Consider the following 27,994-nt stretch of genomic DNA (forward strand, 5'->3'; position numbering starts at 1 on the left):
CATGGCTGAGCATTACCATGAATTACACTGCCGAGCAGCGGGGAGAAATGGAAGTGGGTGCAAAGCAAGCGCAGGGGACAGGAGGGGGACGCCTGCGTGCTTAAAATATTTATGATGCAAATTAACATGTGTTTTAAGCCTGTGATTCTTCAAATATTTATCTAGCATTAATATTTTGAAAACTGCATTAAAATTTGCCACCGGTGCTTTATTCATTAGGAGAGTTCAGCAGCCACAGACAGCAGCGCCTGCTAAATCTGTAACGCGTCCATGCAGAGACAGCAGCTGGAGGATGGTGCCTGGGCTGTGAGAAAGAGCTTTCTGCTCCCACTTCCAGAGCAGGAGCCTAAAATGAATTCCTTACCCATGTTGACTTCAGCTGTGACTGCAGACGTTAAATTCAGCAGTTCACGCGCCAGGCTTTTTGACCCCATCTGACTCCAAGTAAAAACACTGTAATGTGAGGGAGGTGAGATTGATACTCCTGTAGGAATCAGGAAGGGGAATTAGGGGCTGGGGGTTGTGAACTTGCCTAAACCTGATGGCTGGCGTGGGTCTGATGGAGCTGTGAGAGCAAACTGAACTCCTCTAAGCACAAAGGCAAGGCTTCCCTTCTTGTATGTGCCGGCCCCGTTCAAGGAGGTTTTTGGACAAGGGGGAAAAAGAGGGTGACCTGCTACGCTATGGCTCTGACACCCCCAAATTACAGCCTTTGGGGCACCCAAATTCCTGACCACACACCAGGCAGGGTGGCAGTGGGGCTCCAGCCGTTTGCTCGTCCCCCCTTGCTCTCCATGCGCTGCCTTAGCCTGGGGCCAAAGCTCAGCTTCAGACCAGCGCTGGCTTCTAGCTCCTGTTTTTGATGCCAGCCACTTGCCAAAACGCCCCAGGCATGCAGTGACTTGGAGGGAAAAGTACAGGACATGGAGACAAATGCTTGGTGGCGCTGGCACAAGGAATTCATTTTTTGCCTTGATTCTTTGACATTGCAATTGATGCATGGCTTAATGGACTTCACTACCACTGCCAGTTGCCTGTTAAAATTATTCCCAATTATGGCAAATGTTTAACTTTAGGTACAAGCAGGACTGCGAGCGGCTTCATTTTGCACATCATTTTTTTTGGTTAAGCCTCTGACCGCTGCTGTAATTTTGCTTCATAAAACCTGGAGGGTTTAAGGGAGCCTGCAGACTGCAAGTTGTTACAGGGACTGCAGCAGGGCAGAGTTTTTGCCTTGTGATGCTAGGGGTCAGACTTCCAGCTGTGACTTTTATTTTCCCATATCCTCATTCTGCACTGGTGTTAGGGCATGCCAAGCCTGCCTTTAGGGACTGGGCAAAGTAGAGCAAAAAGGTGCCCATTTCTCCCACCCACTCTGGTGCCTCCACTGAAGAGGTCCTGGAGTCAGGTCCCTTATTTCCAGTTTTGTTTCCTTTCCCTTTTGAGTACCTTTGCATAATTATGAGGTGAAGCTGGCCGACAGCATCCAGCTAATACAGATATGATTAATTTTCATCTTTCCTTTTTATTTTAAAGGTTGTGCTCTCCAATGCAGAAAGCTTCACCACAGATGGATGGGAAAGCTGCCAGCCAGCCACATTTTTGAGGTAAAAGGGGACAAGACACGGGAAAGTTTAGTGCTTTGCAAAAGTGACCTTTCTTGGTAATTAATTTGTCACTTCCCAACACCATCTGCTGACTCGTCAGCTGCATCCATCATAACCATAAAAAAAAGATACTGAAAAAGTCAATTAAAACAAGGACCAGTGTCAAATGGGCTTTGCACAAATTCTTTCGCAAAGGCGGGAGAGGAAAAAAAAAATGTTAGCCCAACAACCTATTCTGTAATATCCTTTTCATCAACACACATACCCATGGTCCCAGGGAGAAAAACTATGTTGAGCTCCCTAGAAGTTTTATAGCCAGGACCACTTCACTGCCCAGCGATAAACAGTAATAAATACACAGGGATCTGGGAAGCATCTCGGCGACTGCCACAACTTTAAGGCAGGATTTGGCCCAAATTGAGCAGTATTGACTGCGGTGGCAGCAGCAATCGCCTGGCGAGGAGCGCCGTGCAGTACGGTGTGTACACATCGCATCGATCAGCTGCGTTGCGGATAGGTGAGAAAAGTCATTTTAGGGGTTTGGGCTGTAGCTCTTTTCCTCTTGTCTCCAGCAAATAGCTCCAGTACTTAGTGCTCAACCAGCCGGGCAGGAACCCCGCTCTAACACCCCGTGAAGCCATTTGATGCAGGAGGCTTTCATTGCTTTCTCCACCTCATTTTTTTTTCCTCCTGCGTCTCACCCACTTGCGGCTGCTTGCTCTCGGGGTTCCTCGTGTGTAGCCGCTGGACTGTGAGCAGCACCGGGACGTTTCTGGCCTGATCCCAAACCCTCCAGCCTCAGCGCCTGTCTGATGGCTTCCAGAGACAACCCTGGGAGATCTCAGGCAAATCGGTTGCTCTCTCTGCACCTCATTTATCTGGAGAGAGATGTTAGTGCATGGTTTGGTCCCTGATGGGTAGTGCTGTGCCCGGGATTGCGAGATGTGTGGTTATTATGGTAACAGGGGCCACACAGGTCTCAAAATGGGCAGATAAATAGCCCGGGCTGCCTTGGCATCTCCCCACTCATCTGCTCAGTTTATAAAGCTTTTGGTGATAGGTTTAGCATATATAGCTTTATTTATTATACTAATATTTAGCTCTAGATCCTGCCAGGGGATTTGTTGCCTTGAATGGATGCTTCCATAATGCCAGTGGGTCAAACTTCATTCTGCTGGTTTTGGCACCATTTGGTATAGTTGTTGTTAGTGTGATTTGTTAACACGACAGTAGAAATACAATCGATGCGTGCATCATTTGACTGCTGATACACTTGCATCATAAAGACATTATCCTGGGGGCTCACAACCTATGTAGACAAGCTGAGAGAGAGGAATTCATCCACCTTATAGATGGGGAAACTGAGGCAGGCAGCGATCTGCTTTAGGGGCCCTATCCAGTCGTGGGATGCACAGAGAACAGCTGCCAGCCTGTGGATGGCAGTCTGGGGATGGAGGGGAGGGGATCATCCTGGAAACGAGAAACTCTTAAAAATCCGACGCAGATAACGGTGCTGCCCATCTGGCATGCTCGTTTCCATGCATGCCAGGTAGCTGCACTGCTGGGAGTGGGGGCAACTGTGCAGGGGAGTAAGCGAGCACTGGTGTGTGCAGAGCTGTGTGTGGGGGTATATAAAGGGTGGGGAGCACAGCAGGAGCATCCAGGTGTGAGAGGGAACGAGAAGAGGTCTGACCTCCAGCACCTGGGCTGCGCTCACCAGGTAGGTGTGTGGTTTGTGCTCCCGTTCCCCAGCTCAGGGGGGTGATCTGTGGGTGCTCGGGTGGGTGCTGGTGTTACCAGAACTCATTGGCTTCAGCAGCAATTGCTAAATGTGAGAGAGCTCTGACAAAGGAGGAGGAAACAAAATCAATGCTTAAACAAGGGGAAAGGTGCTTTCTGCTCTTAACACACGGTGGAAGCATCGATTCCATCAGCTTCTGCCTTCTTGCTTGCCGTGAGCACCCAGCAGACACTGGAGAGTGCTGCAGAGGCATGGCAAGCCCTGGGTGCCCTCTGCACCTGGGAAACTGCTTTAAACAGATCAAGGAAAAAAAAAATACATTTGCACAGCTCCTATTGACGGTAACAACTTGATTTTTTTTTTTTTTTTTGAAGACAGAGCCTGGTTGATAAACCTACTGTCTTGTCACACCAGTACCTGGTGGATGTTCACCCCTCCTGCCCTCAAATTGGCACTTCACTCCCATTTTACGCGGGCATAAGCCAAGCTGGGCAATGCTGCTCCCAGCCTCATATGACCTTGGTGCTTTGTTGTGCTGATGCTGAACTTGAGATCCTCCTGCTTTGTGCTTTCTCTTTGTATCTGGGAAGCAAATTCACAAACAACAAGGTACATATCTGCCTGGAGAGGCATTGCGCCGGAGATCTCCGGTCTGACAGACATGTCCTGCCTACAAAATAATGAATAGACATTCAGAAAAGATATTTTTTGACTGGAGTAATGTGTGGGGGTGTTTCTCTGGAGGAAGAGGGAGAGAATCAATTCACAAAGGGCTAGTCAATACGAGATGAAGGAGGTGACTGAGTTTATTTCTTTGCATGTGGCAGTATTTCATTGCAGCGTTAGAATAAATGAAACTGCACAAAAGATTGATGCTACGGAGATAACACCGCATTATCAGCACATATGCATATCGACGTGCTGTATTACAAGGCGAGGGCCTGAGAAATTCCCCTTCTGATCACTCCAGCAACAGCTCCATTTTGCAAGGTCTCCCAGGGTGATCTCTGAGTGTGCCTGACGGTTTTCTGTCCTGGCGTGGATGGTGAGGGAGGAGATGCCCTCTCCTGGGTGCAGGGCGGTGCCAAGGGAGAGGAGCAGGGCTGCAGCCACCTTCACTTGCCATCGGAGCTCCCCTGGCCTGGCATGCAGCTGGGGGATGTGACCAGCAAGTGCTGCAGGAAGGGAATATTTATTAACTTCCACTGGCCTCCAGCTCAATACTAGCTGATATTTATGGGAAATCTAATTTAGGGGTCAAATTTGACCTAACAATGTCTCTCTAATAATGTCCAAACCGAGAGGTTTCTGAAACTAATTAAGGATCAGGCTCCAGCCAGGTAGAGTAGTTAAGCCGTGAGAGCAGACTTCATTAAACACGTCCAGAGAGAATATTTTAATATTTAAAGAGAGCATTTAATGTTTATATAAGTTCTCTTCCAATGCAAAGTCACTGTTAAATCACTTCAGAAGGTAGTTTTTAAAGCCCTTTATACCAGACTTTTATGCAGCAGGGCTGGCAAACACCCTTCCCAGCTCTCTTGAACCCAGCGAGGCTTATTAAAGGATTCAGTCTATCGGTGCAGATTTTCAAGGGTGAGGGATATAAAAACAAAATTTAACAAAACAGCTGTAGTAAGTTCTTTCTCTCCTGCAGCATCACCGTCTCCCTTGCTGTCAGTGGGATTGACGTGTGTGTTTTGCTCTGGATGTGTGCAGGTCTTAAACCACCACAGCTGGAGGGCTAAAGCTTGCAGAACAGAAGGAGTCTTTAACAGTACTGAAGGGCTGGGCTTTCAGTCTCTGGAGATATTGCTCAAGAACAAATCTGTTTACAAGAAATAGTTTGAGAGGAGAACTGTCAGCCAAGGCACTTCTATTCTCAGCTTAGGAGCAACTGGATGAGTAAATATACCTTTAGTTAGCTGGTGGCTAAATTAGATTGCAGCTGCTGAAAAGCCGAAGGGATTTCTTGTCAAACGGCCCTCTCTGTTATCACCCCGGCATCCTCCTTCCTGTGTTGTTCAGGCTTTCGTGATGGTTTCGAAGAAGGCGATGGCCAGTTTGGTGCTGGTGTACGTGGTGTCTATGCTGGCTGAACAGACCGAAGGCTTCGTGCCGTTTTTCACCCAGAGCGACTTCCGAAAGATGCAGGTAACTCATGAGACGTCCTGAGGTGGCAGGAGCCTTGAAAAAACATAGGGAAGGCTTCTTCCTCCCTCTGCTCCCAAGCACTGTGTACACCATGCCACTGTTGATCCCATCGTCTGCCCCCTCTGTTAGGACAGAACATCTGAGAGTGGCAGTCCCTCCTCATCCCAAAGTGGTAGGAGATGGCAGAGAACACTTTCAAGATGTGAGACTAAAGAAGAAGAGCCTGGACTCCTTCACATAAAAACTAAAAAACCTGTGCGGGACATCATCTGCTGCTAGCGGCTCTTGTTTTTCTTTCCTCCATGCTAGTGGCTGTAATTTCTACAGAGAAGCTGCAGCCTCCCATCATCATACTGATGGGTCTTTTTGTTGTAACAAATAATTAACCATCCTCCAGATGGTTGTCACCTCTGGGATGTGCAGAGAGAATGTTTTTTCTTTTGATGTGAAACTAATACTGTTGAAAGGTGTCAGGCAGGCAGCCTCAGAGACTGCATCTTCTCCTTAAACACAGCCGAAGGGAGCTTCCCCCGCACGACACAATCCATTGATACCGGGGAGGAGTCTTTTTTTTTTTTTTTCCAACACCTACTTGTTCACTGGATAGCGATTTCTTCTTATGGGGAGCACAGACATCCTTCAGCCTCCTTGAAGGAGAAGATGGGGACCCACGCACAGTCCCCAGACGGTTCATACATCGTTACCCTTTTAGTTATGTGTCTGCTGGTGATTGAGGGGCTTCTGGAGGTACGTGGGTGAAATCAGTCTTAGCTTTCTTCTAGAGGCTGCCTCTTCTCCTCCAAGCACGTGTTCAAACCAAAGCGAGCGCACAGCAAGCAGTCAGCGTGGCGCTGAGCACAGCCTTTGCTGCATCTTTCATCCTGTTGTGTCGGTCATATCCCGAAGCAACTTCGGCTTTTCTGTTTGGGGTAGGAAGAAAGGAAGGGTCCTGTAGCCAAGATTAGCCCTGTAAGTGGGAAAGAACTGACATTACAGACTTCCAAGAAAGTCTGGCAATGTGTGTTGTCTGCACAGAGCTCTCCATTTGCAATCAGCTTGTGCAGGCTTTTGTTCAATTTCAGTGCCACTGAGACAGAAAAGAACCAGGACTGGGCCTCTGGAATGGCCGTGTGGGGTCGGTGTGCTCGGCTGCCACGTCCTGCTGGCAGCGGTGTCTTGCACAGATCAAAGCAGTCATCCAGGAGGGTCGGGTTTGCTACAGATCATTACCTGCAGTCCCGTGACCCAGCCTTACACTGAGCATTGCGGCCCCTCCTGCATATCAGAATTACAGTCCCCAAGGCCACAATGACCGCAGCTGATGGGTCTGTTCCCCGTGAGCTGTGGGCCTGGGGAAGGATGCTGCAGACAGCTCTTAGACCTCCAGTCCCTCTGGTTTTCTTCCCTGCTCCTCGGCTGTTGATGTGATGCAGAGCAGGTTTGGTACCTGTGCGAAGCTGCCTTACAGCATCACTACCCTGTTTGCTCTCTGCTGTGGGGTTGCAGGAAAAGGAGAGGAACAGAGAGCAGAAGAAATCCCTGACCCCTCTGCAGCAGCCGGATGAGGAAGGCCTCTCTGAGCAGGCTGGCGCAGATGTCAAGACGATCCAGGTACGTTGAACCCTGTGACTCTAAGAGCTCATAGGGACACATGGGGGAGAACTGACAGCCCAAGGGCTGTCCCGTGGGGCCTGGTGACCACTGGGTGCTTGGGGGTGCCACATGAGAAGCCAGAGGACATTATTAGGGAGCTTGCAGCCCGTGTAAAGCAATACCGCCCATTTCCTACCAGCTCTGCCAGGCAACCAGGCAAGGTTGCATCAGAGAAATGTTTTACCTCCAAGCCATAAATTATCGCAGAGGTTTAGCAGCCTGGTCACCCCTCAGACCTGCCTGGCCTCTCCCTTAGCATGGGAAGATGGAAACAACATGAGGTCTGTCTCCGCCGTTCAGTGAACGCCGGCCAACTGCAAGGCAGTAATTTGCAGCTCTGCTTCAGGTCTGGTTTTAACTTGTCACTCTTTCAGGCAGCTCCGGATCAGCTGTCTGGTGTCACTCACCTCCCATCTCAGTGCTCTGCACTGCCAGTATCTTATTTATAAAGCTGGGCCCGTACAGCTGCACCCCCCAAAGCCTGTATACAGAGCAGAAAATTGGCAATTTTAGGGATTTAAGTGCCAGTCTAAGCCCTCAAAGGCATGCTTACTTGGTTAGCTAAGTCCAAAAATTGCACTTTTCCACTTGAACATGGGGAGCCCTTTGCCCGGTCAATGCAGCCACTCCTGTGCTCAGCGCAGCTGCCTTCTGCCAGCCAAAGGAGCTTTTAGGTCTAGCCCAGGCGGCAGGACGGGCAGCAGGGCCAGCCTGGAGTTTGGCCAAGACGCAGGTCAATGTGCAACTGCTCTCATAAATGCAGTACACCGATGATCAATAATAGGATTTAAACTGCAAGGATTTGCAGTTCAAAGCATTAAACAGCTGGCACATCCCATGTCCGACGCTCCCCAGACGCTGCAGCCACAAACCCTCCCGTGCCTCCAGCCAGGAGTGGAGCAGCTCTGTTTACCTCCAGCACGTCTGAGCCACAGCTCAAAGTCAGGCTGGAGGCAGGGCGATGTCTCGTCCTCAGCCCTTTCCAAGGCAGGATGCTTTGCCAGCATCAGTAAAGCTGCTGTCTCGAAGGGTCAATGGATTTTAAGGTGCAGAAATGATTTTTCTTTGCAGCCTCTGTTGCCGGTAGGTGCCTTTCTCTGTATTTCTGAGTCAGACCTTAGATGCTCCAACGCGTGAAAACTTTGGCATTTCCACCAGCACGAGATTGCACTGCAGGACGTGGGGCTGACTTAACGTTGCTTTTCCCCATGCAGGGATCATCCCACATCAGCCTTAGACCCTTTACTGATTTGAGCAAAGTGGGGTTGAAGCACCCCAACCTGCCTGCCTCTGCTCCCCTCAGCTTCTCCTGATTTTCCTGCTTCCTCCACAGCTAGCTGTTCCTGTTAAAGCCGGGATGTGGCTCATCTCGAGGCAGCTGGAAAAATACCAAGATGTCCTGGAGAAACTGCTCGCGGAGGTGCTACAGGACACCCTAGACGGTACTGTCAGAAGGTTGATTCCTGCCTTGGGAATTCTGCCTTTCCCTCCTCTCAGCAGCTCATCATCACCGAGATATTTATATTCCTCAGAAGGGCTTTTGTGTCATGTTTGCTCACTTTACAGAGTCCTCAGATACCCCACCCACTCGCATGCACGCAGTTCCCTTCTGGGAAGGTGATACGCTCTCTTAGGGTGCTGTCTGGGCCCCAGAGCTGCTGGTGACTGTTAGCAGCATTGCAACACATCCCAGCAGCTCTCCCCAGCCCTGCTTCCCACCTCCCTAGTCCTCCCCGAAAGTCCTCAGTCTTTAGGGTGCAATTTCCAACAACACTTATAATGCTAACTGCATTATAATTATAATGCAAAGTGTGAGGCACTTCGGCACCCACAGCCAGGTGTGAACACCTTGCTCCCTGCACTGGGGCTTAACACTGGGTGAATTGGCTGCAGCTCAAGGTCTTGAGTGCTAACAAATCCAGCCCTGGGATTTTCTTAGTGTATGGGAATTGCAAAAGGAAAAATGCAGGGGCTGGGGGGGATGCAGCTGTTCCAGCCTTCAGGAGTGATGGAATGATTCTCACTAGTGTTATCACCGAACGTTTGTCTGATTTGGGCTTAAATACCCCAGACAACAGAGTCCCTGTTATCCCTGGGGGAGTTATTTTACTTTGGCCTGTGCTGATTTCAGCCTCCTTGTTTTTCAGGTGAGGAGCTGAGGAGGAGAAAATGATATAGAAAGCCTGGGAAAGACTGAATGATAAATTTAAGGACACTTGTTCTTTCCTCTCTTTGCTTTTTAGCTGACTGATATCTGCAGCATCAGAAGAGAAAGCGATGCAGCTTGCTAAAGCTAAAAGACTCCACTTATGCAAACGAAATCTGTAAAAGAGATTAACAACAAAATCTGAGGTGAGATAATAAAATGCGCAGTATAATTAAATGGAGGATTTGTGCCTTTTTTTTTTTTTCTGCATGCCTCTCAGCCAGATGGCAAGCAGCAAGTGTGGGAAAGACGAGAGGGAGGGTTTCCAGTTCTGGAGAAATCACGTCCTTCTGAGAAGTACAAAGCATGCTGCAGCACATGAGTAATTAATCTTCGTGGACTAATAGGTTTTAACCTTCCCTTTTGGCAAAGAGAGAAACTGAGGAACATTTACAGGGACAAACCAGGGACAGAAGCACAGGCTGAGGAGCTTGGGTGTGTGTTCTCACCCAGCTCCATGCTCCGGACACAGCAGGGCACTCTCCTACACGGCTGGGAGAAAGCCAGAGTCCTGAAGTGCAGTTTCTACCTGCAATCTTAACTCCCTGTTGCTTAGCCAGGCTACACGCATCTAAACAGCATCGCAGGGAACACCTCACCCGTAGCTATGATGTGAACAGACACAGTGTGAAACGACACAGAGCTCTGGCCCGATTTCTGGCTCTCAAACAAACCTCGAGGTGACATCGTAATTCCACTTGAACATATTGCTCTCCATTTACGTACCTTTGGCTTATTTTAGAGCTGCTCCTCTCTACTGGCAGCAGGAAATCCAACATATGTAAAGTAAGGACTGATGAGATGAATGGTATGTGTGTGAATATATCCAAATTCAATCCAATTTTATCCTCCCAACCTAATGCAAATTCTGTTCTTACTGAGGCTCATTTAAATAGCTGTGTTTGTGCTAGAATAACACATACACGCTTCTAACTCCTTGGTGCACTGTCTGCTGCAAGCCATCCCTTCGGAGAAATGAAATCTCCCGATGTATAATGCAACATCCAGCACAGAGTGGATTCCGGTTTTAATATTTGATTCGAAGGTATACTCCTGTTGAATAGACTGATCAGCTCGGTGTAACTGGAAGTTTGCAGGGATTATTGCTGAGGCAGGTTGAGCTATGGAATCACTATAAAGGAGTATGAGCAGGAGGAAAATAATACATTCCATTAGGCTGAAAATAAAAGCGACTGCACGTCTTGCTGGGCTCGGAGCTCAGCCAGTGCAAATCAGTCTGCAGCAGAGTGATACCCATGGGAAATCTGTCATGGAAATCACCGGAGGAGCTGCACTGTGTTTACACCAGTGCCCAGCAAGATCAGAGGCGAGGCTGTTTGCTTTGAGGGGGCACTCATTACTTCTGAAAGACCTAAATACTTACCTTAGGCTTAATTTTGCCCTGCCACGGGGGGGAAAAACAACAACCAAGGATAGTTTCCACCTGAAGTGCAAGCTGCTCCTTAAATCCCTACAGAAGCTCTACTGCAGGTTGGAGCTGTCTCTCTAGCATCCCTCTTGCCCTGCTCTTTCACTGAGGGGATTTCCTGGCTCCCCATGCTGTGTGGGAAGGGATGCTGCCCAGTGGCAAACAAAAGTAAATAGTGGCAAAAGTAAATAAGAAAGTGAGCGTGAGCCTCTGGGATTTGCTTCCTGGACCGTTTCCCAGCAGATTGGTGCTGCAGAGACTTCTATAAGGAGATCCATGAACGAGACTTTACTGGGATGTCTCCCTCTGCTCCTCCATTTTGACCCACACAAGCCACTGCTGGGCTGCAGGATCAAGCTCTGCTTTCACCCCAGTCCTTGGTTGTGCCCTATTCCCAGCTGACTGAGATATAAATGAGCTGTGGGATGCATGGCTGCTTGTGACAATAACCATAAGAACCCTCTCTCGTTCTGCAGCAGTAACCGTACTGTCCAAACATGCACCAAAGTGCAAGTGGGCCTTCAGCTTTCGGAATAAAATTCCCTCCAACTTGCAGGCTTGAGTAGTGGGAACAAAGCAGATATTCACCCCAACCACCCTCCCAGACATGACTCCTGCAGTCAGGGATGTATCTGGTTAAGATGAAAAAGGGGTTCCAAATCGCAGGGCACATCTGTATGCACAGTGCCCCCAGCAGGCTGCTTTGTCATGGCTCAGCCAGCAGCGCTGAAGTCCATGCCTGCAAGCAGGTAGGAAGACGTTGCCGCTCCAGAAACCAAACAAGTTCCATGGTAGGATGAACAGCTGGGGGAAGAGAGGCTGGAAAGGAGGAGGACAAGAGAAAAGGATGAAAGTGGCACCCCCTTTCTAACCTAAGCTCGGCAGGCTGAGGACACGACATATGAGGAGGACAAGAAATGGTGTTCTTGGGTCACACCTGTGCCGTGGCTGTGAGTGACAGGGTGTTAAATCGGCACAGTCGGCTCCCAAGTAAGATTTGACACTTCCCCTAGTGGCATATGCAGGACTGTCGCCCAAATACCACGGGATAAGAGGTGGGGGTGGGATGGCGGTTTCTCTGGCAGCCCCTCCGTCAGGGGTGGGCAGTCACCTGCTGACGTGCTTTTGGGGATGCAGCATGCTCCCCTCTTCAGGCACCGTGTAAAGATGGTGCAGATCTATTTCTACCCCTCTGCTTATACCACTCCTGTCTTGGTGCTTCAGGAGGAGAAGCAGACAGCATGGCACACCTGCTCTTCCCGTTCGATAGCTGAGTCACTGCCAGCTGGCCTAAGACAGCTTCTGGGCTAGCAGGACAGGTGGAGGGTGTCCCGTCCTCACTGTCCCATCTTCCCACAGCCAGCTCAGGATATTTACAGCCAAGATATTCCCACTGTGGGCTGGGAACTGGCTTTACTCAGCCAAGGATCTCTGAGCATCACAGCCCATCTGCAGCCTCGGCAGGGCTGTGCTCCCCCCGGCAGCCTTTGCTGCCGCCCAGGGCTGTGTGGCTGATGAAGGGGCTGCACAAAACAGAAGGTCCACTGTCAACCTCATCAGCAGCACTGCTGGCAAGATAATGGGAACAAATAGGTGTTTGTCCATGGGGCTATGCCCTCTGTCATCTCTGAGAGGCTGTCTTCTCCTGCCTTCTTCTCCATGGTGTTCAGGTACCTTCAGGGAAGGCAGTGATGCTCCCAAGGGCTGGCTTGCTAAGGAAGAAGGAAGAGGGGCAGTGGATTTCTCTCCACAAGGAGACATCTATTTCTGCTGAGCATTGGTCCTGTCAACCTCCCTTCTGCAAAAGAATCACAACTTTTCCCTAGTCCTCCAACTCTCAAACACCACTCCTGTGTTCTCCACTCTGAAGGTCACACAATGCTGGGCCAACTGCTGCAGCTTCCCTGACTTCCAGAAGCAAACAAAGGTGAAGAGTGGTGCTCTGCTCTGCTCTGCTCAAGCTAGAGGAATTCACTTAATTCATGAGCTTGTATGAGCTCATGCTTAGATACCAGCATGCATCTGAAAGTCTAGGCAGAGCTTCTCCAAACTGTCTGCGAGCTGTGAGCTTTCAGAAACTGTATACTAAGAGCATATTCTAATTCTGTATTTACATTAGACACTACTCCAAATTATTAGCTGTCAGTTGTGCTTTCCACTTAGTGAGCAGGGGAGGCTCGGCTTCGCACATTCACACTTCCCATCGGAACTGAGTATGCTCTTTTAATGGGCTCCCTGGCCTCTACTAAGTGTATATTTGTTGTTGCTAACCAGATTAACAAATCTCAGTATCTTGTTGCTGCTTTCTCACATAAATCAGGAAGAGCAAGGCGAGCCTTGTCTGATGCCCTGAATTAGAAGAAGGGCACGACAGCAAAGTGAGCGTGAAAGGAGGGCGAGAGGAAGCTGAGAGCCTGGCTGACTTGCCTTGTATTTAAGGCAGTCATTAAAATCAAAGATGCCCTCACTTGCTGGAATTGTACAAGATGCAGCGTCTAAGCTGAGGACACAGAGGAGGTTTCTGCGTCCTGCTGTACTCCATCCTCACAGAGGTGAGTGGCAGGTGGCCATGCCAGGGCTCTTCCACAGCCTCTTCCCTGCAGGTCCCACTCCTGTGGCTCTGGGATGTTTCCACGGCTCTGGTATCATCTGTCGATCACAAAAACGGCGATGCACAGACAGTCTGCAAGCATTCATCACCACTTTTTCATTATCTTTAATTAAATTCTGATATTAAGCCACAGTATTTCAGCCACTTTCATTACTTTCTTTACAGGCAGCAGCAGGAAAAAGCAATTACTGTACATCACTGCTGTGCCAAAATAAATTTTCGAGTTGACATTTGGTTTTGCCTTTTTAGGCTTCAAATATGTAAGGAACCTCCTTCCCCGGAAAAAATCCCCAGGACCCAGATCCTGATCCTGCCCAAAGCAGTGGCAAAGTGCCAACCCGCCTGGCAGGTGCCAGTTCAACGACTGTAACTTGGCAGAGAGGAAAGGGATGAGGAAAACATGTGTAGGGGGGTGGCAGGTGGCAGGGAAAGACACTTCTTACTCCTCATAAATGTCCCTAAAAGTGTCAAAAATTGGTATCGCTTGGTTGGAGCGAGGCGAGAGGAGCTCATCACCCCTACTCGCTCCAGTACAGCGTGGCTCTCAGGGTGACAGGGCAGTGGCACTGGTCGGCTGGGGATGCTAAGGCTGTTTTCATCTTGCTTTCCTCATTCCTTCCCCTGTCCCCTCCCCTGGGGTGGGCAGCAGCTCCCGCTCAGCACCATTCCCTCCCTGAGAAGTGCCTTCACTCGACCGTCACAATCTTCTACAAGAAGGACATCAAGGCCCTGGGCCGTGTCCAGAGAAGAGCTACGAGGCTGGTGAAGGGCCTGGGACACAAGTCCTGTGAGGAGTGGCTGAGGGAACTGGGGGTGTTTGGTCTGGAGGAGGCTCGGGGCAGAGCTCATTGCTTTCTGCAACTCCCTGAGAGGATGGTGGAGGGAGCTGGGGGTCGGTGTCATCTGACAGGTAACCAGGGATAGGACCTGAGGGAACGGCCTCGAGTTGGGCCAGGGGAGGTTCAGGTGGGAAATGAGGAGACATTTCTGCTCAGAAAGAGCGGTCAGGCGTTGGGACGGGTTGCCCGGGGAGGTGGTGGAGTCCCCGTCCCTGGGGGTGTTCAAGGAGAGGTTGGCCGTGGTGCTTAGGGACATGGTTTAGCGGGTGATGGTGGTGATAGGCGGATGGTTGGACCCGATGATCTTGAAGGTCTTTTCCAACCCCAATAATTCTATACGGCGCCGCCCACGGGGGCAGAGGGACGCCGCCTGAGACCCCCTCCCGCCCTTCCCAACATGGCCGCTCGGAGGGGGCCGCGAGCCCTTCCCAAGATGGCGGCGGCGCTTCCTCGACGGCCGAGTCCTTCCGGCGAGGCCCGGAGCCCAGCCGCGGCCATGGCGGAGCTGACGGACGCGGAGCTCCGCAAGGAGCTGGTGGCGCTCGGCTACCGGCCGGGGCCCATCACCGACACCACCCGCAAGGTCTACGTGAAGAAGCTGGGCCGCCTGCGGGCCGAGGTGGCGGCGGCGAAGCGCAGGGGCCGCGGAGCCCCGCCTAGCCCGGCCCGCAGCTCCGGCAGGCCGCAGCAGGCCTCGCCCTCCCGGCCTCGCCTCGGCTTCAGCCGCAGCGGCAGGGAGGAGGAGGAGGAGGAGGAGAATGAGGAGGAGATGGAGGACGAGGAGATGGAGGAGGACGAGGAGGAGGAGAGGGGGCAGCCGCCAGTGTCCCGCTGGGAGGCCTCAGGGGAGGGCGGCAGGCTGGCCTGGGGGGGGTCCCGGTACAGCGGCAGGGCTGAGGGGGGCTCGGCCCGGGGGCTCGGGTCCCCTTCCCACTGGGACACGGCCGGGGAGAGGAGTGGGGGGCTCACGACTCGGCCAGAGCCAGCCCTGGATGGGTTTGGGGGGCTGAGCCCCGTGTCGCAGTGGGGCACGTCTGCAGAGAGAGGTGGGGGACTCGGTGGGGGGTCAGCACTGGGCACCGATGGGTTTCGGGGTTCAAGCTCCTCAGTGCATTGGAGTAGCTCTGCAGAGAGAAGCAGGGGGCTCAGCGACGTGTCTAGGCCATCCCTGGATGGGTTTCGGGAGTCGAGCTCCTCATCCCAGTGGAGCACATCTGTGGAGAGGGGCGGGGGCCTCAGCGCCAGGGCTGGGCTGAGGACGGCCCTGGATGGGGCTGGGGGGCTGAGCTCCGAATCCTCCTGGGGCACATCCACAGGCAGAAGCGGGGGGCTGAGCTCCAAACCCCTTTCCAGCGATGGGAGCGGGCACCTGACATCTAGGAGCAGCTGGGGTGCATCGCTAGGGCGAATTACAGGGCAGAGCTCCCGGTCTCTGTCAGAGGCAGCAGGAGAAAGGAAGGGTCTGTCCTCCTACAGCTGGTGGAAGCAGGAGAGCGAGGTAGCGCCCAGCACCCACTGGGGAACTGCAGCGGCACGTTCTGGCTTGAGCCACCAGTTTGGGAGAGGGGAAGAGGATTTGCTGTCCAGTGTTCGGAGGAAGGAGGACAGGGAGCCGAAGCCTGGCAGCTGGGCAGGGGGACTGGCCCGGCGGCTCCCCTGGAGCTCTGCGAGCAACGCGGGGCTGGCCTCGGGCAGCCGGTGGGATGCGTCGGCAGCAGGACAGGGAATAACTCCCCGCACGAAGCTGCTGCGGACAGCCCCCAGGCAGCGGATGGAAGGAAAGGGCAAAGGCCTCGAGTACTACCTCTCCAAGTTCCTTTTCCTTGCCAGCTTTGTGCTGCTGCTGATTTTTCTGGGCATCCTCATGGTGAAGATGATTGGGTCAGGCTGGCTTGACAAGGGAGAGGAGAACTGTACGTGCACTGTTTTAATCCTGTTTTTAAGCTTTACTTTTTCTGATTTCCCTTTATTACTTTTATCACCGTCAGATTTATCATTACCAGTGCCATAACTTGACACCTCTATTTCTGTCCCTGTTTGCCTTTCCCCTTGTCCTTGGGAAACCTTGTTACTGTCATTGAAAGTCAGTCAAGTGTGTGCTTCTTTTTTTTTTTTCCCTCAGTTGAGTTTGGCCTTCAGTTTTTCAAAACCACAGGTTTTATGGAGAGCAACGTTCCTGCCAGGAAGTATTTTGCGATTGTCCATTGTGTCACATAATGCCTGTGTAACTGTCTGTGGCGTGTTTTAATGTTAGACTCTGCAAAACACTGGCCACAGAGAAGTAGGGAGTTTGAATTGGTACTTCTGCACTTGAAGTGTGACAGAGCTTCAGTGGGATATGACAAAGGGATTCCCCATCACCATGTTTATAGAGCAGAGTTCCCCAGCTAAAGCAAATTGAAATGTTGACGCTTTATGGCTTTGAACTGAAAGAAGAGTTTTGGTTTGGAAGGCATCAATCCTGAAACTGGGCGTACTGCTTGTAGATGTTTGTGCACTTCGTGCGTGCTAGGATGTGTCCTGGTTCCTCAAAGTCAGAATAAAGCTATCCAACGTCACTGAATTTCTGATGGGCCCTTTAGAACGTTGTTATGCATTTCTAAACCAATGGTATTTTAAAGCAAATCTTGCAGCACAGCTGAGCACTCTTTTAAGTACACAGGTAGTTAACAGTGCTAGAAGGGAGTGCATGACAGACCCGTGGCCAGTCCGTATCCAATTGTCAGGGCAGGAGGCAGCTGTTAAACCAGAGACCATAAGCTGCAGAACTAACAGCTCCGACTGAAATAGACCTGCTGCTTCTGCCTTGCAAAGGCTCGATTTAAATCCTTGTTATTACCATGATATTTCAGGTGACCGTGGCATACAGCGAGTGGCATTACTAAATTGCAAAAGATCAGTGCAAGTTTTCATCTACTCGCATCTACTTAAACAGGAGCTGTTAAAACACTTGGGCCACAATTTTTACTTTGCAGATGAATGGGGTTCATCGTCTTCACCCTGGTACAAAACCACTTTTATTTGTTCTGCTTTCAGCACTGCCTACCAAAGCAGTGCTTTGAATGTGCAAGGTACTGTGCAAAGTAAGATTAAGAACAGCAGAATCAGATTTGAAAGTAGAGCCTTTTTTTAAAAAAATAATTGCTTTCTTGATCAAAGCTGTTGTTTTGCAGCCAGCTAACTTTTCTTCCCCTTCTTCTCTCCCGTAGTTAATCTTTTGCATGTGGATTGTGACAAAAGAACAGATGATGTAAGCATATACTTATTTATCTTCAAGTGTTGGGGATTGGGGATTCTCACAGAAGAGTAATTATTCTGGGAAGCTTCCACCACTATCAGTATCACTGTAAAACTATTAGTTCTATCTTTTGATTTCATGAGTTGGAATTAATGGGCCAGATTAAATTGGGATTGTGGATGAGACTCTGAAAGATAACAAATTAAATTCCCGATTATGTGAATCAGTTTCTTTAACAGTTGTAACAGAAGTGATATTGGTTTACAGACAAAGCTCTACCTGTGTTCAGCTTCAACAATGCAAGACTTAATCCAGTTCCCTGAACTTCATTTCAAATTGTTTGTACAGCCCTTTTTTTTTTTTATCATAATGCGTTATTTTGAGAGAAAAAAAAATTGTGTTGGATTCAGCGTTATGGTTGGTCTCCTGTGATGTTTGGGGCATGCAGAGTTGATCTGCGGTCTGTCTGAGGGGGTGTCTGTGGTGCAGCCTGGGCAACGAGCTGGGGAAGTCGGTGGCACTTCTGCAGGATGTGCAAGCTCGCTTTTGACTCAGAAACTGCAGCTCTTTGCTGTAGGCGTGCTTAATTTGAACTAGTGATGCAGAACTGAGCCAAACCCCACTGCTGGTATTTCATTTTGACGTTTTTTAGCTAGTCTGACTGCTGCCCTGTTGCTGCCAGTCTATTCATGTTTGTTACCTGTTTCTGACTTTCAGTTCTGTCAAGCCAAGCACAAGGACATTATAATGAACATGCTGCATGAGTTGTATAACTACTTGTCCATACAAGCCGGTGAGTTCCAATTGTCGTTATAAAGCACTTGTGAACATTCAACAAACTGCCTCTCCCAGCTGTCTGGACATTTTTAACCTTAGTTTGAAGAGAGGGGTTTGTGGAACAGTCAGTTCCACTTGAAGAGCTCAGAGAAAGTCAGGTAATAGAAAAATAGAAAAAGATGTGTTTATTTTTAATCTGAATAGTGCTTAGCTAATGCGCTTCTATCACTGTGCTCTTGTGGAGCAAGTGTTCCTTACACCTGATGTATTGGGAACTTGAGGTACAAATATTCAGCTTTATGGTTCTTTTCTACAACTATCTTGAAATTGTCTTCAAGACACTCAGAGCCAGTAAGTGTAAACCAGCGTGTTCTTACAAATGGAGTTGAAGCGGCTTAAGAAACTGCCAGTTTTCTGCTGAAATGTGGTAGCTGATGATGTGAATGCTTCTGTGTTTTCTCGGTCTTGAGTTAAGACAGGTTCACTTGGCTGAGGAGCTAACCCCATGCAGTAGTTAGCCAGGCTCTACCATATATGCGCCAGTCCAATCCATAACTAGTATTTTGTGATGGAGAAGGCTGCTAGAAGTTCAGTGGACAAGTAAAACCTTTTTTTTGTTGTTGGTTTTTAGATAATAGCGTTAATCAGTAATGGTGCCTAAGTTCCATTTTCCTGATTTCAGCCCTCAGCAGGGCTGAATCCTTTAGATAACTTGAATTTCACAGAATTGCTAAAGCTTTTCAAACCAGACTTCATATTGTGCAATACCCACCAGTTTTACATAGTCTCTTAGCACATTTGTTTAGACAACTTTGTGAAGCACGATGTAGAAGCCAAGCTCCTGGCCAATATTCTTCTGCTGGTTTAGAAGGCAGAGCTGGGCTATAGGCTTCTTAGAAGCATTTTGTGTGTTAAGCTGGAACTTCAGCATTGCAGTCTTTGATGCTTGATGGAAGGAGCCCCTCTGCAGGGCTTTAGGTCAGAGAGGCAGTTACATGCTCTGCAAAGGGAAGAAATAGTATTTTTTCCCCTCACTCTGCGTTGAATAGTTCGCACGCTGAAACATGAGGTTTGATTGCCCTTTTCCAACCTATGTGCAGTGGCTGAGGGTTTTATTAATAGTCATAATCTTATCTGCCTACCATGTAAATCTCACCTTGTAATCATTTTGCCCAGAGCTATAGTTGAATTTAAAGGGTAGCATTTATAGGCAGTTCAGTGTGTTTCTGAAGTGTTCGAAGGCTTTTTAAAAAAAACATGATTTCTCTTTGACTTTTTTACCAGGTAATTTTGAATGCGGAAACCCTGAGAATCTAAAAAGCAAATGCATTTGGGTTAGTGAAGCAAGGGATCACGTGGTGGTGAGTAGGCTGTGAACAGCTATTGTTATAACATAGTGCTTAGTCTCTTACAAGGCAATAAATAATAGATACTAAAGCAATTCACCATCTGTTTTACTTCCTCATCCTGTTTTGATTCTTCCCCATATCTCTAGTCTCCCCTTTGGCCAGTCCTGTTCTCAGCAGTTCGTTTGAAAATAATCTTCTCCTACATCTCTGATTCAGCCCCTGTAAATCTAACTTAATGGTTTGTTGTTTCGCCATAGTCATCAGTCTTGTGAAACCAGAAATTTCCCTGGATTGAGGGCTGGGCAGAAGAAAGATTTTTCTATACCCAAAAGTGTCAGAAGACAGACTGCTTTGATCTAGCATTCCATTTCTTTCATGGTAAACTGTCAGTAAGATTATGTTGTATTTAGTGGTTAGTCTTAACAGTCTGGGATAGTGTTATTTTACAGAGTGCTTCATGCATCATCTACCAGAGTCAGAAGATTTCAGTCCAGACCAAGCTTCAGATGTAGTTTTCCTTCCTTCAGTTTGCAGAATTATGATAAGAATTAACCTAGGGGCAGACTGTATAGAATAAATTCTCCCCCTACTGTAATAAAATAACGTTATTTGGTATTTTAAATGAATGGAGAACTAATCTTCTTATGGATCCTTCTGTACAGAATATAACTGGTAGTTCCCCACAGAAGTTTGAAGCTGCCCTGCACTGGATGCTGAACAGTAACAAGGATTTAGGAATATGGTAAGTGGAAGCCCACTGTTTCAAAATCACGTTTCTCGGTGTTGGCTGCTACGTAATTTGACATCCTGTGCGGTATGTCATTAGATTCCAAAAGATAATCTGAGGTTGGCTTTGTCAGTGTTTGGTAAGCCAGATTCCAAATAAACCGTACGGTCCTGCTGCAGAGATTGGCAGCTGCAGACATTCCTTCTGAGCGTGTTTCCCAGCCTTTGCACCGGGGGACATTGCGTTCACGAACACGCTGTTTCGCAGATGAAGTAGAAATCTGAGGTCATGGCTGCTTGTGGCTCTCAACTGCTGCGTTGTGCTTACTGCAGGGCTTAGAAGTAGTGGTCCTGGTGTCTTGCCCACAGTCTTTTGACTACAGTACTCTTGTTAAACATGCCCACGTACCCACTTCTTGCCCAGATAATGCTTTCCTTCAGTACTCTGACTGTAGTCAGAACTTCAGTATTGTTTGGAACTGCGTCCTTTGACCAGAGGGATTGGGTTATATAGGTCAGGGAAGCGTTCTCTTCAGTAGGTAACAGCCCACATGCTTTGGGATCCTTTGGAGCAAGTTCTTATGAGGAAGAGAGGAGATAGATTGTTGAATGGTTGGTATCTTTTCTTTAGTGTCAGTTGTCTTTCTGGCAGAACACACAGTACGTGTTAAAATGAACAGACTGGGACTATGTAGGGGTTGGGCAGTCACCAGTGGGACATTATTCTTTTGGGTTTCTTGGCTACCGCCCACTTTAGTACATGAGAAATGGCAGAAATACTAGTTTCTTCAGGTAAAAAATACAACGTTCAGGCCATAATCTAATGAAAGACTATTATCCAGAGTCCACAGACATTATTATCTGCCTCTGGGAAGTGTGGGCTGCCTCCACTGTATGTTACCTCTGAAGTTGAACATTTGTTTGCATTTTAATATTGCTGAATGTATCTCTGATTAAATGAATTGTAACAGTAGTAATGCTAGAGCTTATGGGCATAGCTTGTATGAATTGCCACTGCTTTATTTTTTTCCCTAAAAAATTTCGGTGGCTGCTGCTGTGATTTAATGATCAGACAGTGTCTACTACTCTGATTCCTGGTGCGTGGCAAATTCCCAGGACAGGGTATTGTTTTCCTGGTGGCAGGCTTGGATTTGTGGGTGGGCTGGGATCCAGAGCTTTCAAATTTATATTTTCGTACGGGAGCAGTGCTCGTGTCAGGAGCCTTGTGGTACGATATATTCCCATTTTTTTTATTTTCATAATTAGCAATTTTGCCGGCTGTTCGCCAAATGGATCCACTTTCATGAAGTCTGCGTAGCGTGCAGAACAAGTGTTCAGCATGCTTAAAAACCTGCGGGTGGCATTTTTAGCAAACGCTACGTGAGGTTATTTTTCTAGGTGCTAGTCTGAGAGGCAGAACTGAAAATAAGCTCTGCACTCGGTGATTCTCCTGCATATTTTAAGTATTTTCATGGAATTTGGATTGTAAATAAGACAAGGGGGTGGGAAACAACTGTGCATCTCCAGCTACTGTAGAATCCAGTAACCAAATACAAGCTGTCAGCAGTTTGTGAGCTGTGCACTAGTAAATTGAGAAAACGTCTTTGTGTAATAGGTTATTCGTTGCAAACCTAGAATGAATTAGTAGCTTAAAAAAAAAGAAATCCCCTTTAGTCTAATTCCTCCGAATCTGATGGCTCTCACTTGGTTTGCTTGATGCCTGTTGGCTTAGAGTATCTAATAAGGAAACCACATCAGTGTAGATCTATGTATAAAGAAGGGAGTTAAAAGCGTATCGGCTAGCACAGCAGGTGTGGACGAGTGATTTTGCAGGAGGATGTGTTATCGATTTTGCCGTGAATGCTTTCTGAGGGTGTGTCTGTTTCTCACTGCAGATACGGTTGATGTGTTGTCACTTTTCTAGCTAAACTGTTTATGCTCATCTGTACTGAGGAAAACAGCGCAACCTCCATGGACATTTGCAGTCTCCCTCAACTGCTCTCTCTGCAATTGCTGATGAGTGACTCAGTAAACATTTCCATTTCTCTGTGCTGGGAGGTGGGAATCCAATTTAAAGTTTAATCTTCTGCACGCTGAGAGGTGCTGTCAAAGAGTCTGCAGAGGGAGACTTCAGTTTACCAGTGGGAGTTCCAGCCCTGCTGCCTTTTCTAAAGCCATATCCATTCCTTGCTAAGCAGCCAGTCCCAAAATGTTCTGGAAAAGAGGAGTTGCAAGGATGTTGGTGTATTTTCTTTGTGGTGCATAGAACGAGTTACTGCATCTGCAGTCTTGTTTGTTCTCCCTCTCTTGATTAAAGACTGCTGTTAGTTGGAGTTTGTTCTCTCTTCACTGAAGATTTTCTGCCTCTTCCCATCAGGTTGAAAGGCAAAGACCTTTCTGAACCAGTTACCAAGGTGGAGCAAGTGGTCTGTCTCGAATCGGCCCATCCTCAGATGGGTCTTGGCTGCCGTTTCCGTCGGGCAGTGGTCACTGCCATCATGAACCTTTTCCTGTTTTTCTGGAGTAAGTTGTCCGTGTTTCTAATCAGCTTCTCCCCTTGCTGGCTGTAGAGATGAACACGCATGTGCTCACACATTTTTCCAGCTGTATGAAATTACTAACAGTGGTGAAATAAATCTGCTGATGAGTTAATTTCTAATTAACCTTTGTTCTGGCAATAGAGAGGGACCTGTAGACCTGCTCTTGTGCTGTGAGTGCTTAACGCTTACTTTAAATCAGCAAGCTGATTAGCTCTCTGAGTATTCCTCAAGTACCCATTACTGTGGTCTGCAAAATAAGTACGTTAACCTACCTAAAAGGTTCATTTTTTCTTTTTCTTCATGCACAAGGCTACAAAGTCTTCTGGACTCGTTAGTAATGACTTGTAGCATTCCACTGTTACAGGTTTTATTGGAATAGTCTGTCATGCCCCAGCCAAGACAGAAGTCTTACTGAGCAAGGTGATAACGAGAGATGAGTGTTGAATAGAAGAGTTTATAATCTAGCCAGACAAGGTGGGGGTGAAAGGGGATAGTTATGTTTATTGTAGAGACTGAGATGCTAAAGTTAGCTCATGTTGTAACAGGGACATTTGTCAATGCTAAACCTTCAATATAGATCTGAATTTCAGGCTGGCACCGCAGCCCCAGGCTTTATCTCCTTATCAAGGAGCTATCTTCAGAGCAGTGGAGCTTGACAGTCTTCCTAAGTGATTATTGTGGGGGAGACCTCTAGCAAGGAGAGAGCTCTGGGATTTAGACAATTACAGCCCTGTGGTCATGCTGAGGTTTCTAGTAGGGGAGAAATAGTCTGTGATGAGGCCTTCTGATCACCTCCCACATGCACGCATGTTCTGCTGCTGCAGGTGTTGTCAGTACCAACAGTTTTGTGGGGTGCAGCTGCCGTGGTGAACAAAATGAAATGCTTGGATTCAGTTCCAAGCAGGCCTGAGTAGCAGGGAGGAAGAATGCTGCTTCCAGGGAGGTATCAAAAATAAAATTGCTAGCATCGAGCAAGTACACGTATGTCAGTATTGAATTCTATTTGTTTTTTATTCTGCTAGGTCTGATAACTCTTTGGGGGATCCTGATCTTCCTTAGATACCGCTGGCGGAAGATGGAGGAAGAGGAGCAAGCCATGTATGATATGGTGAAGAAGATCATAGGTAGAATCCAGTAGCTCTCTAAACCCAAGTAGCACTGTTCTCCTCTCTGCAGCGTTAAGGTCTCACTGTTTTGTCCTCCTGCCTTCTAGCTGTTGTCCAGGACCATTACAAGGAATGGGAACGTAATTTGGAGCGTTATCCCTATGTCGGCATCCTCCACGTTCGGGACAGCCTCATCCCTCCTCAGAGCAGGTGAGCTGAAGTTTGTTCTTGAAGGAGCGTTGTCAGCATGATGTTATTCACCTCAACCCAAAACTACAGTTACTGGGTAACAGACCGTGAGCAGACAGTTGATGGGAAGCTGGACTGCAAGAAGTCTGTCTGGCCTTTCACTTCGTAAAGGATTTTGACATAACTCAGGCTATGTCTCAACCTGCTGCAGATTAATATGACAGTCCAGGGGCTGATATTTTGTGCAGTCACACAGGTTGATTGTCGTTGTTCTGTTACACAGTAAGTGGATTTTGCTTTTCCTGGGCATGGTGCATCTTATTTTCTCTCCTTCATCCGATCCGTGTTAGGATGCTCTCCTGTTTCTGAGCCGTGGTATCTTGTTCTCCAGAAGATGCCGCGCTTCTTAGGACAAACCTTTACGTGAATTGAACAGGGTATTGGGAGACTCTTCTGAAGGGGTTGTCTATGCTGCTTGACTGGAAAGTTACCAGTTCAAGTTGGGCAGCATTGAGATAGGTGGTTTTGATGCTTTTTCAAAAAGGAAGCGTGGTCAAGATGGTGGCGGGGCCAGAGGGCTGCAGCCTGGTTCTTGGTGGTTTACATGCCACTTACTTCATCTTTGCAGGATTTTTTTTTAATTTTTTTTATTTTTTACCTTTTGGTTAAGTGGAGCTGCTTTGTTCGCCTGACGGCACAGAACGCTGTGTGCGCTGCAGTCTTAAACGCTCTCCCTCTGTATTAGTCACAATGCAACCAGTAGGAAAAGGAGTTATTTCAGCTGGTTTTAATTGATCTCTGTGTATGTGGTGCCCAGAATTACGAGAAAACTGATTCAAAACCGGGGTGAACTCCTATTTGCTCTCCCTGGTCTGAGAGATCTCTGCAGGGGAGAGATCAAGGGGGGGGGCAGTTTGCAGATTGAGTGCCTCCGCAACATGAAGCGGGCTGGAAATTCAGGGCAGTCATCAATTGCTTGTGCTGCCAGAGGGTCTCATCCTCCCCACTGGCAGGACTCGGGTGTTCATGTCCTGAGCTGAAATCACCTCTAAACTAGAATTCTGGTTTAATCTCCTTTGCTGTCTGCACAGGGAACAGGAGGAAGCCAGCACCAGCTTGATCAGCAGCCACAATCGCTGTAAGCAGGAAAGCACAATAAGGACACGATTCTAATTTATTTTCTTTTTGTCGCTGTTCCTTGCAGAAAAAAAATGAAGCGGGTCTGGAACAGAGCTGTGGAGTTTCTGGCTTCAAACGAGTCACGGATTCAGACAGAGTCGCACAGAGTAGCAGGAGAGGATATGCTAGTATGGAGATGGACTCAGCCTTCGTACGTCTCAGATTCAGAACACTAAAGAGGAGCAGAAGTTGAGCAACTGTTGATATGAACCTCTGCAAGGGGGCAGTCCCTTCTCTGGTGGTGGGAAAGAGCAGGTCACGGTCCTACTCTCCTTGGGTTGGGGATTGCACGTATCTGTTTGCTCTTCTTTCTGAAAATCTTCACACACAAAAATTCAGGGCAATAATGTTGGCTCGGAAAGAATATGGGCTTGAGCTGGTGGGAAGCTAGAATCACACCAAAGCCTTCCAGCAGATATCTGGCTTCTGTAGGCAAGCATGCCTAAAACAACTTTTTAAAAAGAACAAATTTTTATACCTGATATCAAGGGACTTAGGATCTCTCTGACAATGGTTAGGTTTTTAAAATTTGACCTCAATTCTGCAAAAGCCAATTGGTGGCAACATCCATCAAGGAATGTGTTTAAAGGAGATTAACATTTCCCATGGAAACATTAGGGTGGCAGTAAAGATACGTTTTGTTAGAATTTGATTTTATCAGCACAAAGGTAGTGATGAAAGCACTTGCTGCTTCCTTAAAGGGAGAATGTTTGTGTCCGCTTCACCCTTCAAAAATGGGGAAAATAAGTAATAAAAAAAATCAGGTGGAGGTCGTCGTAGAGGGAGGGCAGTTTGATGTGCCTTGATGGTTTGGGCTGGGCTGGGGAGGAAGGGATGGAGGAGCGTTTGTGATCCTGCTTCACTTTTTAAGTCTGCAATCTCTGTGCTTTATGTTTTCTGGGGGGTGGGGGGGAATTTGGGTGGAAAGCGAAGAATATAGGAAGTATCAGAAAGCGCTTTCTTGTGGCTACAGCCAAAGGGACTGCTTCGTGGGCTATTGAAGAGCAGCTTTGGAAAGTTTATTAGGGCTGAATGTACATGTTTATCCTGGGCAGCTGCAATGTGTGTGCTGTGTGTCAGAGCAGAGCTATTACAATGCTTGGAGAGTCAGTGCAGGGGTTGCCAAGTCAATGTTCCTGCAGCCTCGCGACAGGTACAAGGAGCAGCGATCAATCCTCTGTGCATGCTGCAGGCATTATCTTTTTTATCTGCCATAATTTAATTACTTAAGTTTGGTTTTATATCCAACAAAGGACTGGTTTTTGTTTTTGTGTTTTTTTGTGTTTTTTTTTTTTTCTTCCAAAGAAAACAGCTCCAGTGCATGGCAGCTTAGACTGGGCAGAGATACTGTTAATCTGCTTTTCCCAGTGCTGTAAAACTGCTGTCCAGGTCACCACTGAGACAGCGGGGACCAAATTCATTTCTGGCATAAGCTAGTAAAACCTGCAGAGAGAAGCCAGCAGATATTTGAACCCACGTAACCAGCAGACGTTTTTAATCTTACCGTTCTGGGTACCATGTGAATGTTCGCGTTCATCTCTGATGCTGGATGGGTGGAGAGCTTCCCCTCCAGGCTCTGGGTTGGCAGGTAAGCTTAGGACGGCTGCCAGAGCGCTCCTGCCTGGTTTGCAGGTTGGGGATGCCACGTGGAAGGTTGGTTCCTCGTGCCAGTCCCCGCTCACCTCCCTGCATGAAGTCTGCACCTCTCCCCCCTGCTGCTGGTTTTGGTGGGGTGTTGCGCTGTGCATCCTGCAGGCTGCAGCGGAAGGAAGGCAGCGACTCCTTGCACGCCTCCTGCTAGACACCAGCCAAAATGGGTGAGAGAGGAACAAAACACAGGAGGTCTTGTGCATTAAATGGGAGGTGTCCTGAACGGAGTTGACTCTTATCCCCGTATTTTGGTTTCGGTTGCAAAGGTAGGGTGTTTGACCAAAAGAGGAGACTCAACAGCTGTCTTCAAGGCATTAACCGCTAAACAGGGAATAAAGCGAAGGCAGCCTTGATTCTTTTGAAATGTTGTAACAAGATCTTCACTGCTGTCATCTTTGCAAACACCAGTGCCTACATTCTTAAGCCTTTTTTAATGTTTCCAGGTTTTGGGTTAACTTTTTTTAACCGTCCAAATCCAGAGTGAAGAGTCAAGCATTGCAGTCATGTTTTTGTATTACAATTGTTTTTGTAGAATAAATTTAACTGGCTTGGTGCTGTTTATTATACGTTCAACTTAGCTTTGTAAACCAATATATAAAATAAATTTATTACAAATGATCGGTTACCTTTATTTTTATTGAGGAGTCACAGGTTGTTCCAAGTGCTTTTGCTCATGTAGATCAAGTAGTTCCTGCTCCGGAGAGCTGTCAGTTTCTAAGTATAACATTGAAGATGGCATGGGGATTGCGTGACAGCCTAATGAGACAATGTGGATCCTTGTGACGCTCGGTGATCTCCGCGCAATAGCCCAGGAGTATCAAATGTTTGGTTGCAAATTAAATCCGTGTTTTGGGAATGGTTGGCGTTAAGTAGAGGTGAGGATGAAAAGCAGTTGTCTTGTTTAGCTGCGTTTTGAAGAGAGTGACAGCTTTGGGTGTTGTGGTACGGTAAATACTAGTTCAGCTTGATCAGTATTCCTGCGGTCCGCTGTAAAACATTT

The 27,994-nt window shown here is 48.0% G+C and overlaps 2 protein-coding genes across 2 annotated transcripts; both read left to right on the forward strand.

Annotated features, from left to right (window-relative positions):
- The first annotated feature begins 5,385 nt into the window (after positions 1-5,385).
- Positions 5,386-9,328, forward strand: MLN (motilin). Its single transcript, XM_050715271.1, has 4 exons — positions 5,386-5,502; positions 7,009-7,113; positions 8,489-8,597; positions 9,303-9,328. The coding sequence occupies exons 1-4, from the start codon at positions 5,386-5,388 to the stop codon at positions 9,326-9,328; spliced, it is 357 nt and encodes a 118-aa protein (XP_050571228.1).
- A 5,386-nt stretch (positions 9,329-14,714) lies between these two features.
- LEMD2 (LEM domain nuclear envelope protein 2) lies at positions 14,715-27,606 on the forward strand. Its single transcript, XM_035569116.2, has 9 exons — positions 14,715-16,153; positions 17,450-17,490; positions 18,196-18,271; positions 19,540-19,616; positions 20,267-20,346; positions 22,708-22,853; positions 23,893-23,994; positions 24,084-24,186; positions 25,370-27,606. Exons 1-9 carry the CDS (start codon positions 14,737-14,739, stop codon positions 25,518-25,520), a joined length of 2,193 nt encoding a protein of 730 aa, XP_035425009.1. The 5' UTR covers positions 14,715-14,736; the 3' UTR covers positions 25,521-27,606.
- Positions 27,607-27,994: the final 388 nt, after the last annotated feature.

The sequence above is a fragment of the Cygnus atratus genome, chromosome 24 (assembly GCF_013377495.2).
Source record: "Cygnus atratus isolate AKBS03 ecotype Queensland, Australia chromosome 24, CAtr_DNAZoo_HiC_assembly, whole genome shotgun sequence".
NCBI lineage: Eukaryota > Metazoa > Chordata > Aves > Anseriformes > Anatidae > Cygnus > Cygnus atratus.